Genomic DNA, 17,043 nt, shown 5'->3' with positions numbered 1-17,043 from the left:
ATGTACGGGTTAAGAGCGACCAAGCCAGATGAGATTCCGGTAGAGTTTTGGAAGAGTTCAGCTAGGGCTGATTCGTGTTTAATGTCATTTTCAAAACAACAAAATTCCCGAAGAATGGAGTAGTACAATGATCCCTCTATACAAGAACAAGAGCGACATTCAAAACTACAATAATTACAAAAGTATCAAGTTGCTTGGCCACACTATAAAAATTTGGGAGAGGGTGGTGATGAAGAGGGTAATAAGGGGTGTGTCTATTATCGAGACCAGTTCGGTTTCGTATCGATGCGATCTAATGCATAAGCCATTTATCTTGTGAGAAAACTGATGGATAAGTATGTGGAGGATAAGAAAGACCTTCATATGGTGTTTATTGTTCTAAAGAAGTCTTATGACAAAGTTTCAAGAAAGGTCTTACGGAGGTGCCTTGAGAGTATAGGTGTACCGATGACTTACATTAGAGAGATAAAGTTCAAGAGTTTAAAAAGACTCTTAGCATGGGAAGGAGCTCAGACTTCTTTGGAAGGAGATAAGCTAGAACGATATTATATACGCTCAGTCATTATATAGACTAGATCTAGATAAAATAGGAAAATGAGTTGTTATAATGAATGAGGTCATCACTTTGCCCAATGGAAACTAACCTTAGTGTCTATGTCGCAGGAAAGAAACTTTTTGAATCAATAAAGAAATCCTATTGAATCAGCTTTTGAGAATAGAATGGGAAAGGGAATATGCCAATAAAGTTGTTGCGGGAGACAAAGCTGAGGATGACAAAGTTCTTTATCAATGATGCGGCATTACCGCTATTGTATGTACTTGCATTTCTTTTTTGTTGTTAGCATGTTTTAATGGAATAGAATCAATAGTTGACACGCACAAAATAGAATAGAAAGAAGGGCTCTTTGAACGACTTTGGTACTATCTTATCAGTTGCTTTAGCTAATTGTCTCCCACCCTAATTTCAAGTGTGATTTCTATCTTATGTATGACCGTGCCTAAGAGCATATCGTTTGAAGTAGATTCGGACATGTATGATGGAGCCTGAGATTAAAAACAGTGAAAGCAGACTTAGGATACTTTGAAGTCAAAATGGGATTGCACCAGGGATCAATGCTTAGCCCATTTTATTTACCTTGATGATGAACGAAATCGACACTTCATATCTAACGTGAGGTGCCATGGTGTACGTTATTTGCAGATGAAACTTGCATACAGTAAATGTTAGGTTAGAGGATTGGAGACAAGCCCCATAGTCCAAAAGGTTCACGTTAAGCAGGACCAAAAGAAAGTACTTGAAGTATAAGTTTAGTGATGCATTATATGAGGTAGGTGTGGAAGTAAGGTTCGATTCATAAGTCATTCCTAAGAGTAAGTTTCAAGTATCTTGAGTCTTTAGTTCAAGAAAACAGGAATATCGACAATGTCACACATCATATTAATGCGGGATAGATATTTCGCTTGCTTCTAGTGTCTTGTGTGATAAAAAAGTAGCACCAAACTTAAAAGCAAGTTTCAAAGAATGGCGGTTAGACCAAGTTTGTTGTATATGGCGAAGTGTCGGCTAGTCAAGAACTCCTATGTTTAGAAGATACAATTTGCAAAAATGAGGATGCTGAGATAGATGCATGGTCATATTGAAGAGATAAGATTAAGAACGAAAATATCCAGAACAAAGTGGGAGTGACCTCTATGGTGGACAAGATGAGAAAAACAAAGCTGAGATGATTTTGACATGGAAAGAAATGCGCAAATGTTCCAGTAAGAAGATGTTAGAGGTTCGATATAGTGGGTATGAAAAGAGGTATAAATAGACCAAAGAAGTATTATAGAGAGATGATTAGACATGAGATGACATAACTTAAAGCTTACCAAGACATAACTTTAGATAGGTGAGTATGAAGGTCACATATTATAGTAAAATGTTAGTAGGTAGTTGAACTCTAACTTGTTTTTCAGTGTGTTGAAGCTTGGTGAGAGCCTAAGAACATCGTGTCTATCATAATATATATTATATTATTTTTACCATACTATTTTGTTGTTGTTATTGTTTCTTTTCCCCGGTTGTTATGTACTACTTTTCTTATTATTTGACATATTTTCTTCAAAAGTCTTTCGAAAATATCTCTATGAAGTAGAGGTAACGTTTGAGTACCCCAAATCCCAATCGTGGAATTACACTAAGTATATTATTATTGTTGATCATTCCCAATTTATGACTTTTCAGATTACAAACACTATTGGTTTGATATTTTTATTATTTTATCCTTATTTTTTAAAAAAATTTCTCAAAATATCCTCTTCACCACACATTCATCGTTCCTCTTCTTTACAAAGATACTTTTAATTCATATTTTATGATAAAGCGTTTGAATCATTTTAACATAAGAACAACTTATCAACATTAGCTACTTATTTTTAAATTTCAGCAATTTTAAAATTCAACTAGACGAGTATGTTCTTATTAATAAATCACTTTCAACACTTAAAAGTAATGTCTCAACACTTGAAGCTTACCACCTATTTACAATCAGCTTAATGAACCTCGATCACATTCTAGTGCTCCAATTCATGTCGATCAATTATAAAGTTGACAATAATGTCAAAAACAGATTCAAGTGGTTAATCTAGATGACCATATCAAAGTCGATGATGGGAACAATGATTTTTCAAGTGGGACGTAATAGGGCACTATGGGGTATACGCATATTTCTTTCATAAAGAAGATTCTAAACTAGCTACCCCTATACAATCTTTTGGTTCCCTCCAATCATTCTATACATAATATAAAAACGTGATGTGTAAAAGGTTACCAACACAACATGCAACATAGAAAAAGTTGGCCATTTGGCACGTAAACACTCACCCCCTATGATTTTTTTATGCAAAAGATATAGGCAATGTGATTGGTCTAACCATATTGATTATATTTTCTAAGAAACCAATATGGTTGCATCAATCACAAGACTAATTTAAAAAAGACTAATGGCCTGTGAATATTTAATGGAACCGTTTTTAACTTTAAGATGTACCTCATAATATTCATGTGCCTAACCTAGGCACAAAATTTTTGCCCACAGCAACGTATCAAACTTTATAATACTTTAAAATCCACAAGAATATTCAATTCAGAAGTGGCAAGTTTGGTACACTGCCAATGGGGAGAGCAGCTAAAGAATAAATCAACAGAGAACTAGGATACCCATGGTCTAGCTATAAAACTACGATACCAACTCACACCACTCAGTAGGGGAAATTTTTAACACATAGATTCTCATCGAATTAACCCGCGTGCAAAAAACTTATGTACTAATTTACATACATCTGTTAACAAAAATTTAGAACCAAAGTAAATATATAATTTACAGCCATAACTATTTGACAAGAGTTATTACCAAGGATCAAGGCGATAATAGAGTGATCAACTATGAGGACCAATAGCAAAAGAGAAAACACAGTTTCGTTAAGCAGGCAACCTACGCACCTTGGTTGTCAATCTATCATGTACACAACCATAGAAGTTTCTGCAAAGAAATCAATATCCATGAGTACGAGCATAGCCGGGGAACAAGTATTATCTCAATGAATAAAGATACATTTTTTGAATATTCAAAATATTAAGATAGATGAGAATGTATTAAACCAATTCAAGAACAATTGAGCTCATACAAAGCAGACAACTAACAGAAAGTAGTAACAAAATAAAAGGGTACTCAGTCCCAGTTTACTTTTCCTTGAAGCAAGTGATGAGTAGGTCCGGGTGACTAGGCCACTTCATTTTTAAAAGTGGAAGGCTTACCGAGTAATTAATTAAACAAATTATATACACAAATGAAATCCAACAGATTTCGTCCTCATCTGCTGATCAGGTAATGGGCAGAGAGAACGAAAATAGTGTGAAATAATTTGTCTATATATACAGAAAAGCAGCAGTTACTTATGCTGCACTTGTGACCTTATAATAGTAGTGCTCTTAAAGAGGTTAAGCTTTGTTGCAAGTAAACAATGGAGGTAGTACGTGAACTATACAATAGAGCAAAACCCTTTCTTGCTGTCATTTTTCTTCAATTTGGGCTAGCAGGCATGGATATCCTCACCAAAGTGGCCTTGAACGAAGGAATGAGTAACTATGTATTTGTTGTGTACCGCCATGCAGTTGCCACTCTGGTTATTGCTCCTTTTGCAATAATTCTAGACAAGTATGTCTCTTTTTTCCCTCCCTATGTTCAATTAATGTGTTTGCAACATCAATTCTAATCTATTTCCCAGTAGAAGAAAGACAAATACAAAGTGTTTCTTAATTCTTACTATTTTCCCTAGAGAATGATGGCAAGCTGAATATCTCTTAACAGGAAAGTAAGACCGAAGATGACGCCCTCAATATTTGCTAAGTTGGTACTTCTTAGCATACTGGAGTAAGTCTTAAAACACTCAAAATCACTTTTTTCCATGCAATCAGTATCTAACATAAGCATGTTTCTCTTGACAAACAGGCCCGTCATTGACCAGAATCTCTACTCTATTGGCCTGAAATACACAACAGCAACTTTTGCAGCTGCAATGTGCAACATTCTTCCTGCCATTACTTTTATAATGGCCTGGATATTCAGGTAAATTATATGCTTTGTCTCATTCTACAGATATAGTTACACATGATCACTAGAACAGACAAATTAACAAGAGAATCCCAACATGGATTTTGCCAAAAGAACAACTCCCAAATTATGATGTTAATTCTTTTTGCACATATACGGTTTATTCTAGGCTTGAGAAGGTGAAGCTTACAAGCATCCGCAGCCAAGCCAAAATAGTTGGGACTGTTGCCACAGTGGCAGGAGCCATGATCATGACATTGGTACGAGGCCCAATAGTTGAGCTATTTTGGACAACTGGAAATGCCGGTCATGAAGCTCAAAGTGGTGGGTTAAATCTAAGCCATGCTATCAAAGGTTCCATCATGATAACAATTGGGTGCTTCAGTTGGGCTGCATTCATGATTTTGCAGGTAAAGACATAACTTCGTTAGAAATAAGTCATTAGCAAGTAAGCATTATATCTGATTCTATTACCCTATGCCCAGGCAATCACACTGCGGACTTATCCCGCTGAGCTCTCACTCACTGCTTGGATATGCTTGTTGGGAACAGCTGAGGGAGCTATAGTAGCAATGGTAATGGAGAGAGGAAAAACTGCAGTGTGGGCCATAAACTGGGACTCTAAGTTTCTTGCAGCTGTATACAGTGTAAGTCAACCATATTTTGTAGATCTCTCCTTTTTGGTATACTTCTTGTATACGGCCATATGGTCTTGTTATTTTAAATGGAATACTTTACTAGATAAAAGAAAAGCTTATGCACAAAACGCTATGTGGTTAAATTTTCTTAGAACACGAGCATACAAAGAATTTTTAGAGCATCCATTCTTTAGATGTTTATCCAACGTATGTACCACAGTTCTGTACTACTATATGTGACAGAACATGTTATCTGGAAGCTGCTAATGCTTCGTCAAATTTAAGACATTAATTTAAAGATCAATGTTCCCTAACAACTGTAGCAAGCAACTTACTTCTGCAACATGAGAGAAGTCAGGGGAAAAAAATGTAGAAGCAGAGTTTTTATTACTTATATAGTTAAGCCTATTACAAGCTCCTCACTTTCCATGTCACAATCCAGGGAATATTCTGTTCAGGACTCGCGTATTACATCCAAGGAGTAATAATGAAAGACAGGGGACCTGTTTTCGTCACAGCTTTCAATCCATTAAGCATGGTTATTGTAGCTATATTGAGTACAATCATTCTACGTGAACAACTGAACCTGGGAAGGTAATACTTATTAACCCTAAAGCTCTTATAAGTTACGACCAACACTAAACTATAATGTAACACTTTTTGCAGGGTACTAGGAGCTGTTGTGATTGTTGTTGGCCTTTACATTGTCCTGTGGGGTAAAAGCAAGGATCACACATCTTCATCAATCGATGAACAAGTAATACCAACACAGGAAATGACACATGAAACCAAAATTGACAAGGAAAATTTAAGTCAGACAGTTATCCACATCAATCCATCGAGAGGAACAACTGCTAACGAAGATGAAAGCATAATATGATTTTCTATTTGAGGCTTTATCTTCCAAATTCCAAAAGGAGGTCTGGCTATAGAGCAGCCTCTTCATCTTAGAAATGAGCTCTTCTTCAGCTGCATCTTGAATTAGTAATTATTAGTTAAAGATGGTTTATATATAAAGAGGAGTTTCTTTCTGGTCTAAGGAAAAAAAAAAAGAATCTCAAGTCGTCAACCAAATTTCACCCAGCATGCGGCCAAATTTAAGCCAGTTAAACCACCATTTTTGGGAACTTCTTTCTGCACTGTAGAATGACTAAACTATGTTAAGCCAATAGGCTTTTTCTTTTGGTTTGTTTAATAGATATTAAACCATATATAATAACTTATAGTAACAGCAATAGTCATGCCCAGACATGTAGATAAGTTGGTTCTTGAACTTCAGATCTACAATACCGAAGTTCTATCTGGAAATATTTCCTGTGTTAAAGATCAGTGTCTAAAAAGTTTGAACCAGTCGGTCTTAACAGTTATTCCATTGTATGGGTAGGACCAATATGGATTAATTGACATTAAGCTACATTAAAAATACTACTCGATCGCCCATCACTTACCTATCAATGATGGCCATATAGACTTCCCCAAAGAGGAAAAAAATGGAACTGAACAAAGGGATCTAAAGGCCTTTAGATGGACACATTAGTGCATCATAATTAGAAGCATATAATCAATAACACCATCGCTTGATTACTATGGTATGAGAAACTTTGTGGTCTTCTTCCATATTCTTCCTTGTTGCTAAAGAAGGTCAAATAATTCTTGTTCTTGGTTCATACTATGCTAACCATCTGTGCAATGACTTGCTACAGATTTGTTTTGCTAAACAGGACTTGGTACAAATTATGAGAGAGCGGGGGATGAATGGGAATGTGGGACAACTCAAATAAGTGCAACAGAGATGTTAAGATAATAGAGTCTGAAACTCGCTTAATTTAGGTTCCTCACCAATTTTTGACCAGTTTTCGACCTTCAGGTTACTAGAGAGCCATGAACCTAAAACTAATATTTCACATGTTTAACAAAGCGAAAGCCATTTCATCCCTCCTAGACATCACAGTTTGTTACTGGAATGAGCACATATATCTCCTCAAATTATGTATTAAATGTTGAGCAAGTTGAAATGAGGAATTATTCAAAGTTCAGAGGCATACACATTGAAGAAGCTTACACCATTTAGCAGCTACCAAATCTCAAGTACTAACAGCTAAGCTTAGTCTCACCTTTTATCAATACAAAAATGACTTGTCTATTACTCATCAATATATGTTACAAACTTTCATGTTTGGACGTCTAAAAAAAAATTGACCCATTTCTAACTAATAACACATACGCTATTCACCAAACTGAAGATTCAAATTAATGAACTAATGTACTCTAAATTTAAAGTCATATTATCCCTATAAAGCTAAATTTTTGACTTACAAAGCAACAACTATTACAGCTCAAACCAAACTAGTTGGGGTCAAATATATAAACCTCAATACTCATTTCGCTTCATTTGAAAAACTTTACAACTTCTATTTTAACATTTTCTTTAATTCCTTCCAATATGATATACACACCAAACTAACATTTTTAAATTCCATGTCAAATAAATGGGAGGAAGGACTATCATTCAATATGAAGTGAAAAGGTGTTTGAACTGTATACTTCAATGTGTACACGCACTTGCCTAAATCTTTATGTTCCACACTTGTACTCTTATCCTTATCTCATCACCAGCTATCCTTTTTACTTTGTCCTAGTTTAATTGATTCTTTCCGCTAAGTTCAAAAGTTTCGCCATCTCTAAGAGTACTTCTTTATAATTGATAGTGTATGCTGTCTTAGGCTAAGCATGCTATCTATTTGGCGGTGTACTATAGTTTTAACAATTGAATATTTTTTATAAGGATAGATTTACTCCTCCTTCACATAAAATCATATGTGACAGTATTTCCTTGTTAATCCGTATCCGTTCGGAAAAGAATGACACATTTCTATATTTGGAAACATCAAGCAATAAATTTCTCATTTTTCCCTTAATGAAAAGCTTCAACACAAGCGTTATCCCATGTTTAAGACCACAAGTTTCAAAAGCCTCAACTTTAACTTAAATTTTGTGTCGAGTCAAACTATGTCATATGAATTGAAAAGGAGGGAATAACAATTATTTTAAACATGTCTCTAGCTAACCCTACGTAAAACACATTCAAATGTTTTTTTTTTTCATTTTTCTCTTTCTCTGCATAGCTTTTTTTTTCCAAGACAAGTATAATTTTCTTATTTTCCTAGCTTTTCATACATGGTTAGGGTGCAAAGACTATAAGGTCATTTCGATCGACAACCTTACAACCCGACATAAGCTCTTGGTGATGGATTTAGGGATCAAGATGACGAGGAAGAAGAGGGTGAGGGATGACCGACCTAGGATCAGATGGGGGAGTTTGACCACGGCTAGTGCCCTGGAGATGGGAGAGAAATTGAAGGATATGGAGGCCTGGGATAGTAGTGGGGATGCGAACAGTATGTGGAATAGGACGGCTAGTTTTATTAGGGTTGTAGCAAGGGAAGTGTTGGGAGTCTCAACAGGTAGTCGTAGTCGGCATCGAGGGGACTGGTGGTGGAATGGAGAAGTGCAAGAAAAGGTGGAAGCAAAGAAGATGGCGTATGCGAAGTTGATAGACAGCAAGGATGAGGTGGAGAAGTAGACGAATAGGGAACTTTATAAGATAGCGAGGAAGGAGGCGAAGTTGGCGATTTCGACGGCAAAAATGGCAGCTTTTGAACGCCTTTATGCTGAACTAGAAGAGAAAGGCGGAGATAGGAAATTGTTTAGGCTAGCCAGGGCGCGGGAGAGAAGGACACGCGATGTGGATCAAGTGAAGTGCATTAAGGACGAGCATGAAAAAGTATTAGTAGAGAAGACCCTCATTAAACAGAGATGACAGTCATACTTCCATAAACTCTTGAGAGAAGAAGGGGACAAAGAGATTGTGTTGGGAGATTTGAAACTTACAGGGAGGCGTCACGATTTTGGGGGTTGCAGGAGTATTACGGTCGAGGAGGTTAAGGGTGTTGTTCGTAGGATGCGATGGGGAAGAGCGACCGATCTGACTAGATTCCGGGGGAATTTTGGAAGAGCGCGAGCTCGGTAGGTTTGAAGTGGCTGACTAGGTTATTTTATGTCATCTTTAAGACGACAACGATGCCCAAAGAATGGAAGTCGAGCATAATGACCCCCCTATACAAAAACAAGGGGGATATCCAGAGACCGGATCTGACGAGATTCCGAGGGAATTTTGGAAGAGCGCGAGCTCGGTAGGTTTGAAGTGGCTGACTAGGTTATTTTATGTCATCTTTAAGACGACAACGATGCCCAAAGAATGAAAGTCGAGCGTAATGACCCCCTATACAAAAACAATGGGGATATCCAGAGCTGTAACAACTTATAATGGTATCAAGCTTCTAAGCCATACTATGAAAGTGTGGAAAAAAGTGGTGGAGATGAGGGTGAGGAGAGGGGCGTCTATTTCAGAGAACTAGTTCGAATTTATATCGGGACGCTCAACTACAGAAGCCAACTTGCATATGGTATTCATCGATCTAGAAAAGGCTTACGATAAAGTTTCACGAGAGGTACTATGGAGATGCCTGGAGGCTAAAGGTGTACCTGTGGTGTAGATTAGGGTGATCAAGGACATGTATGAAGGTGCCAAAACCAAGGTAAGGACAGTAAGAGGGGACTCAGAGCACTTTCCAGTTGTGATGGGGTTGCATCAAGGATCAACTCTCAGTCCGTTTTTATTTGCCTTGGTAATGGATGGATTGACGCGACAAATTCAAGGTGAGGTGTCATGGTGTATGTTTTTCGCGGACGACATAGTCCTGAACGATGAGACTCATAGTGAAGTCAACGCTAAACTGGAGGATTGGAGACATACCTTGGAGTCTAAAGGGTTTAAGCTAAGTAGGACCAAGACAGAGTACTTAGAGTGCAAGTTCAGTGAGACACCTCAGGAGGTTGTCGCAGAAGTTAGGCTTGGTGACCGGGCCATCCAAAAGAAAAGTAGTTTCAAGTACCTTAGGTCTATCATGCAAGGCAGCGGGGAGATTGACGATGATGTCACACACCGTATTAGGGCAGGGTGAGTGAAATGGAGGCTCGCTTCCGGTGTGCTATGTGACAAGAAGGTGCCACCACAACTTAAGGGCAAGTCTTACAAAGTGGTGGTTAGACTGGCTATGTTATATGGGGCGGAGTGTTGGCTAGTTAAGGTCTCTCACATTCAAAAGATGAAAGTTGCCGAGATGAGAATGTTGAAATGGATGTATGAGCATACCAGGAGCGACAAGATTAGAAACGAGGCTTTTCGAAACAAGGTTGGAGTGGCCTCAGTGGAAAACAAGATGCGGAAAATGCGACTGAGATGGTTTGGGCATGTGAAAAGGAGAGACACAGATGCCCCAATGCGGAGGTGTGAGAGGTTGGCCATGGATGGTTTCAGAAGAGGTAGAGGTAGGCCGAAGAAATATTGGGGAAAGGTGATTAGATAGGACATGACGCAGCTACAGCTTACCCGAGAACATGACCTTAGATAGGAGAGTGTGGAGGACTCACATTAGGATAGAAAGCTAATATATAGTCTCGGTATTCTCCCTTATTAGTAGGCGCATCAGCGCACTATAATGTCTTGTGCTCTGATTTCTGTTATTATCTATTAGTTTCTGTACTTTAATTACTCTATTTTATCTGTGTCACTCTCATTATTTGCTTTCCCATATCGCTTTGAACTTCTTAGCCTTATCTAACCTTTTTTTATGCTTTTATTAAGCCGAGGGTCTTTCGGAAACAGCCGTCCTACCTTGGTAGGAGTAAGGAATGCGTATACTTTATCCTCCCCAGACCCCACGTTGTGGGATTTCACTGGGTTATTGTTGTTGTTCATATATGGTTAGGGTGAAGGGAAAATAAATGTCAATGCATGCAGAAAATGTAAACCCAAAATATAGGTCATTGTCTATTTTTTCAATTACAACAACAACAACAACAGCAAACCCAGTGTAGTCCCACCATGTGGGGTCTGGGAGGGTAGAGTGTACGCAGACCTAACCCCCACCTTAAAAGGTAGGGCGGCTGTTTCCGAAAGACCCTCGGCTTAAGAGAGAAGAACAAGGGAGGAGAAACAAGGAAAATAAGACATAGGTCAGTAAAGCCAGGCATATAGCAAACAATATAAAGATATGAATAATGAGAGCGATAAAGCGATAAAGTCAGGGTAGGAAAGATCGGGGATAAAGGAGCATTAACTACTATGGATAAAATAGGATACCCAAAGTAAAACTGGGCCAACTAATATAAGCAGTAATCCCATGCAAAATCATATGTTAAAACAAATGAGCGCGACTACGACTACTATGGAGAACAGATAGGCCACCTAGCCCACTATCTTAGTCTGAGTCCTCCATAGCCTCCTATCTAAGGTCATGTCCTCGGTGAGCTGCAACTGTGCCATATCATGTCTAATCACCTCTTCCCAATATTTCTTCGGCCTCCCTTTGCCCCTCCTGAAACCGTTCATAGCCAACCTCTCGCACCTCCGCACTGGAGCATCTGTGTCTCTCCTCTTCACATGCCCAAACCATCTTTGTCTCGCTTCCCGCATCTTGTCCTCCACCGATGCCACTCCCACCTTGTCTCGAATATCTTCATTCCTAATTCTATCCATCCTAGTGTGCCCACACATCCACCGCAGCATTCACATTTCCGCGACTCTCATCTTCTGAACATGAAGTTTCTTGATTGGCCAACACTCCACCCCATACAATAGGGTCGGTCTAACCACCACTTTGTAGAACTTGCCTTTGAGTTTTGGTGGCACTTTCTTGTCACACAGCACTCCGGAGGCGAGCCTCCATTTCATCCACCCTGCACCGATGCGGTGTGAAACATCGTCGTCGATATCCCCATCTTCCTGTATAATAGACCCAAGGTACTTGAAGCTTCTTTTCTTTTGAATGGCCTGGGTACCAAGCCTCACTTCCCCGTCAGCCTCACGCGGCAGGCCACTGAAACTGCACTCCAAGTATTCTGTCTTGGTCCTACTCAATTTAAATTCTTTAGACTCCAACGTCTGTCTCTAGCCCTCCAGCTTGTCGTTAACTCCGTTGTGAGTCTCGTCAATCAGGACTATGTCATCCGCGAACAACATACACCAAGGCACCTCACCTTGTATTTGTCTTGTCAATTGATCCATCACCAGGGCGAATAGAAACGGGCTAAGAGTCGATCCCTGGTGCAACCCCATCGTAACAGGAAAGTGCTCCGAGTCCCCACCTACCGTCCTTACCCTGGTCTTATTTTTTCAATTAAGAAACTAAAATTATAAGCATCCTATCCATTATCAATGTCTTTAATCACTCTCACCAGTTAAGCATAGTCAACTTGGAAGTTCGAAATTAGCATTTTAAGCACTTAACAGATGTTATAATCTCTTTTCAACATCTTGTATATCTCTAACGACTTAACCACTTCCAATTGGGTCAAAATCTTACGGCCAGTATGTCTCCTTTACAGTCACTGCTTTGGAACCACTTCCAACTTTGCCCACAAAATTTATAGCTTCCATGGACATGACAAATTAATCTAATTTAACTTCACTCTGAGATCTTTAAATTCGTAATGTATGAATGAGCTTGCTCTGTCTTCAATATACATGTCGGAGAGTTATAATTATGAAAATACACGTTGTACAGGATAGTATCATGAACTCTTGCTGTAGTTTCTGCCAATGGAGTCCCAAGAAAACCATTCTGGATCAACCATGATTTATAGGGCCGCAAAGTATTAAAAAGTACATACTTCTATTCTATGGTATGCAGATGTAGACACGTTTTTGCATCATACCTTGCATATGGATTCTTCTTATGACAGTCGTCTGACCTCATCCTTCCCATATATACGCTGAAGTTCACGTGTCGCAGCTAGAAAAGATTCTGAAGACATAAGAAAAGATACTAACATGAGAAAAAAGTACATATTCTAGAATATTAACAGCTCAATTAATAAAGGCACCTTTCCAGATGCGAAATGATTTTTGGTTAATGGACGATCCAGTAATTGTCTGAATAACTTCAAATAATAAATCCTGAGGTGTGTTCCTGAGCTCCTGAACAATCCCATAGATTGTCTTCCCATTCTCAAAGTATATATGATTATTAGGGTGTTTTGTCTTACAACCAGCATGTCGCTCAAACTCATAAGCATTAATTGCCTACACGTAGAAGTTACACCACATCTGATCAGTAAATTGTACAACAAGTTGGTCCTGCAATAACGAAAACTGGCATCAAATGTACCTTGAAAAAATTACATGACTGACAGCTACAGAGATAACCAGAGCCTTTTATAATACCACGGAGCTCCTTCTACCATGCAAAGGAAGAATAGTGTCATCTAATGAACATCACAGTTGCAAAGATGAAACTCATAAAATGTAAAGTTTACCTCTCTGGACCAAGCTATATACTTGACAGGTACTCCATCTAACATACCAGTCGAGAGCAAGCTTCTCACATTTGAAGGGAAACTGTTTGAAGGAGGCTTTTTAGTTGCTTTCTGCTCCTCCTTTTTAGAATTAAATTCCTTACTGCCAGCCATTTGAGCAACACTTGTAACTGTATCGGCATTTGACTCAACCAATCGCTTTCCAGTCACAATATCCGATTGTTGGCCTGAAGACTGACTCATTAATAAGTCATAACTGCAAATCAGCCTTCCAGAAGAATTTATATCGTCATCGTCATTGAATCCACCAAAGGATATGATATTGCTTTCTCCCCTGCCAAAAGATTGGCTCATTGACAAATTATTGTTTTCAACTTTGCTATAGGTCTGACTCACTGATATGGCATTGTCATTGACTTTGCTGTAGCAGCCAATTGATGTAATATTGCTATCATCATTACTGAATTGCTGACTCATTGATATGGCAGTATTATTGTCATTGAATGAGTGACTCACTGATATAGTGCTATCATCCTCTCTGCTAAAACTTTGATTCAGCATAGTAATATTGCTTTCATCTTTACAAAAAGGGTGACTCATTGACAGTGAGCTGCTCTCTTTGAAGCTATGACCCACTGATAGTTCATTGCCATCAACCTTGTTAAAAGGTTGACCCATGGATATGAAACTGTTGTCTTCCCTATTAAATGTGTCACCTAATGACATCATATGATCATCACTTCCATTGAAAGAGAGTCCCATAGCTATGCAACTATCCTCAGCCTTACTAAAAGCATGATCTGTTGGCATTGCATTGCTGATGCCTCTGGTATAGGTATCAGCCATTGACACAGGCATGAAGTTCTCAGCCTCCTTCACCAGGCTGACTTTGACCTTTCTGATACCACCATAGTTAAGACCTAATCTAGGATCCTCTAGTGTATGGGATATGGATAAACCAAATGAGGAATCACTTCCAAATGGATCTTCCATCACCTTTCTAGCCATATTCATGTTGCCTATGCCAACGGATGGAACACTGTTGTCATCAAAGCTGAGCGATCTTGCACTTTCATTGTCAAAGTGCCTTTCTGCATATTGACCTGGTACTGAGTGGAAACCAGGAGTGTTCATCCAGGGAGCAATATTGGAACTTAAAAGTCCAGAGAACGAACTGTGATTAGGTACTTCGATGGCTTGCTTCTTGTTGGGAAGCAATTCAGGCTCGACGCCATCCATGAACCATTGATGGGAACGTTTGGGCTCAAGCGTGGAGGAGTTATCATAAGCCATTTCATATGGATTCACTTAGCAACTCAGAACTGCAAGATCTGCAAAGATTACAACAAAAAGATCGTGATTTGAGATTTTACTGAGGAAATATTTTTTATCAAAACTCATGGCTAGTTACTAAAGGGGAAATGCAAGGTTAATCAATCGTGAATGACATCCCTTCAACATTCCTTTACTTATTCAAGTTCTATTTGAGATTAAGGATATACAAGAGCCCATTAGCAAAACTAAGAAATTGACTTGACCAATATAGAAAAGTTTAAGGAGACTAGACTTAATTCAGAAATGTGTTGAATCAACAATAAATCTTAAAAAACAGCCTCAATACTATTAGCTTATCAAGTATCTACCTCTCTAAACCATAATACTAGCTTATCGATCTACCTTTCCAAGTTTGAGACAAATTGTGAACTGTACTACTAGCTTATCAGGTATCAATTATACAATGACAGGGTCAATATCTGTTTTGAGACAAGTTGTCAACAGTAACACTAGCTAATCAAGTATCTACTCCAGGTTTAATTTTTTGAATCATCTCTTTCTTCCTAAAATGGTACTCTGTTCATCAGCTGCAGAGATTAAAATTTCAAGAATTCGGATACCTTTTTTTTCCTACCCCTTTCTCATTTTTATTTCACTCACCGGGCTCTGACTATGCAGAGTGCTTTCGAGAAGATTAAGACCTATCTTTTTGATTCTCCGGTCTTGGTACTTTTTTTAGTATTATGATTGGAAGGTCTGACATAGTTCATAAAATTCAAGACCTGCCTCCAAAAGAGATATTAGTTCTAGTTCCATTAAAGAATTGATATGCCCAACCTACGCTTGCTAAAGAGAAGAATTATGAATGTTATGGATTTTTTTACCGGGAAATTAATGGTAGTTCCAATTTTTTATAATTGGTCTAATCTGATGATACTACTTGAGACTAATTTGATTAGAATTTTAGTAGCCAAGCAAGTATGTGGAGAAGGGGATGATAACGTGAGTTTCTCTACATAGACTAGACCAACCCAATGCACGTCTCTCATGTTGTTACCTGACATTCGTTCGACCTAAAATGACATCAAATTCCAATTATGAATTGCAGTTGATTCAGAAGGAAGGATGAAAGACGGAAATGGACCAATAAAAGTTGGGAATATCTATAGCGACAAGCAAACATAGTATCAGCATCTCCCTAATGCACAAGCGCATTGAACCAGGTATCCTATAATTTATGGAAACTAGAGTCGAACACAAGCAGAATGCAGTTGACCACTATGACCACTTCACTGTGAGTTCATTCCTAGCAATTTGATTCTTCCTAGTTCCTAAAAGCAACTAAACCTTTGCGCATTGATTCTCTCTGTCACAGAAATTCACAAAGCATGACAAAACCACTCTATACTCTTTTACTCTCTGCACGAGCTTCTCAGAGTACCAATTAAGCAACTTTCACAAAGCCAAATACTCGTGCAACTGTACTGCAACAACATTAAAAGAACCAGATATTACACTCATTCACTTTAGCTAAGATTCATTAAACTTTTCCAATCTCCTTCATAATCAAACAACAATTTAACTCTATGCAACCAATGCTCAGCTCATACAATTCGGCATCAATTTCTCAGAAACCAAATAAAATGTTAACATGTTCAATTCAACGCACACTAATTCACTGAGACGTTTACATAAATGGTCTAAAACCTAACCCTAACACTCTGACATGCAGTGATGAAGAAGATATACAAGATAATAAGCATAATGGTGATTACATATATAGGTACCGATCGAAGTATTTTCAGTGTTCCTGCTCCGACGAAGTCTTGATCGGAAAATTAGAATTGCACTTCACCGGCGAACTGTAACGGAAGAGGGTAACCGGCGAGATCTATAAAAGGTTAAGAGGAGTGGAAATATATACGATGGTGGGACGCACGATTAATGATGACTTTAGAGAGATCTGGACCGTCCAATCTGATCTTGTCGAATCAACGGTTTAGATTCGATAGATGAAAATAAGGGAATGCTGTACTGAAGAATTGCCCCTCAACTGGACTTCGAGGCTAACGTGTCAATGTGACATTCTAAAGGGTAATATTATAATTATATTTATGTAATATCATAGATTACGAACGTTTGATCTCAAGTAATTT

At 38.3% G+C, this 17,043-nt stretch overlaps 2 protein-coding genes across 5 annotated transcripts; one reads left to right on the top strand and one right to left on the bottom strand.

Moving 5' to 3' along the window:
* Positions 1–3,039: 3,039 nt before the first annotated feature.
* LOC129882204 (uncharacterized) lies at positions 3,040–16,796 on the bottom strand. 4 transcript variants are annotated; one of them, XM_055956398.1, is made up of 6 exons: positions 16,663–16,795; positions 13,613–14,943; positions 13,465–13,533; positions 13,181–13,379; positions 13,013–13,101; positions 3,040–3,524 (listed from the first exon to the last, which is right to left on the bottom strand). In XM_055956398.1, exons 2-5 carry the CDS (start codon positions 14,903–14,905, stop codon positions 13,031–13,033), a joined length of 1,632 nt encoding a protein of 543 aa, XP_055812373.1. In that variant the 5' UTR covers positions 14,906–14,943; positions 16,663–16,795; the 3' UTR covers positions 3,040–3,524; positions 13,013–13,030. The 4 variants fall into 4 exon arrangements, with proteins under 4 accessions (XP_055812373.1, XP_055812375.1, XP_055812374.1 ...); XM_055956400.1 differs by having other exon boundaries at positions 13,465–13,530; XM_055956399.1 differs by having other exon boundaries at positions 16,675–16,795.
* Positions 3,851–7,593, top strand: LOC129882206 (WAT1-related protein At2g37460). Its single transcript, XM_055956402.1, has 7 exons — positions 3,851–4,199; positions 4,353–4,415; positions 4,494–4,610; positions 4,765–5,005; positions 5,081–5,242; positions 5,676–5,827; positions 5,900–7,593. The coding sequence occupies exons 1-7, from the start codon at positions 4,006–4,008 to the stop codon at positions 6,111–6,113; spliced, it is 1,143 nt and encodes a 380-aa protein (XP_055812377.1). The 5' UTR covers positions 3,851–4,005; the 3' UTR covers positions 6,114–7,593.
* Positions 16,797–17,043: the final 247 nt, after the last annotated feature.

This window comes from Solanum dulcamara, chromosome 3 (genome assembly GCF_947179165.1).
Source record: "Solanum dulcamara chromosome 3, daSolDulc1.2, whole genome shotgun sequence".
Lineage (NCBI taxonomy): Eukaryota > Viridiplantae > Streptophyta > Magnoliopsida > Solanales > Solanaceae > Solanum > Solanum dulcamara.
This window is presented reverse-complemented; position numbering and strand designations above follow the sequence as displayed.

What these genes read in the sequence shown, in the direction of transcription:
- LOC129882206 (XM_055956402.1), top strand. Translation starts at nt 4,006, where the DNA reads ATGGAGGTAGTACGTGAACTATACAATAGAGCAAAACCCTTTCTTGCT. An exon ending in TTTGCAATAATTCTAGACAA is followed by an intron (nt 4,200 to 4,352) that starts GTATGTCTCTTT and finishes ATCTCTTAACAG; the next exon opens with GAAAGTAAGACCGAAGATGA. An exon ending in CTGCATTCATGATTTTGCAG is followed by an intron (nt 5,006 to 5,080) that starts GTAAAGACATAA and finishes CCCTATGCCCAG; the next exon opens with GCAATCACACTGCGGACTTA.
- LOC129882204 (XM_055956398.1), bottom strand. Translation starts at nt 14,905, where the DNA reads ATGGCTTATGATAACTCCTCCACGCTTGAGCCCAAACGTTCCCATCAA. An exon ending in AGTCATGTAATTTTTTCAAG is followed by an intron (nt 13,380 to 13,464) that starts GTACATTTGATG and finishes TTCTACGTGTAG; the next exon opens with GCAATTAATGCTTATGAGTT. An exon ending in ATCATTTCGCATCTGGAAAG is followed by an intron (nt 13,102 to 13,180) that starts GTGCCTTTATTA and finishes TTATGTCTTCAG; the next exon opens with AATCTTTTCTAGCTGCGACA.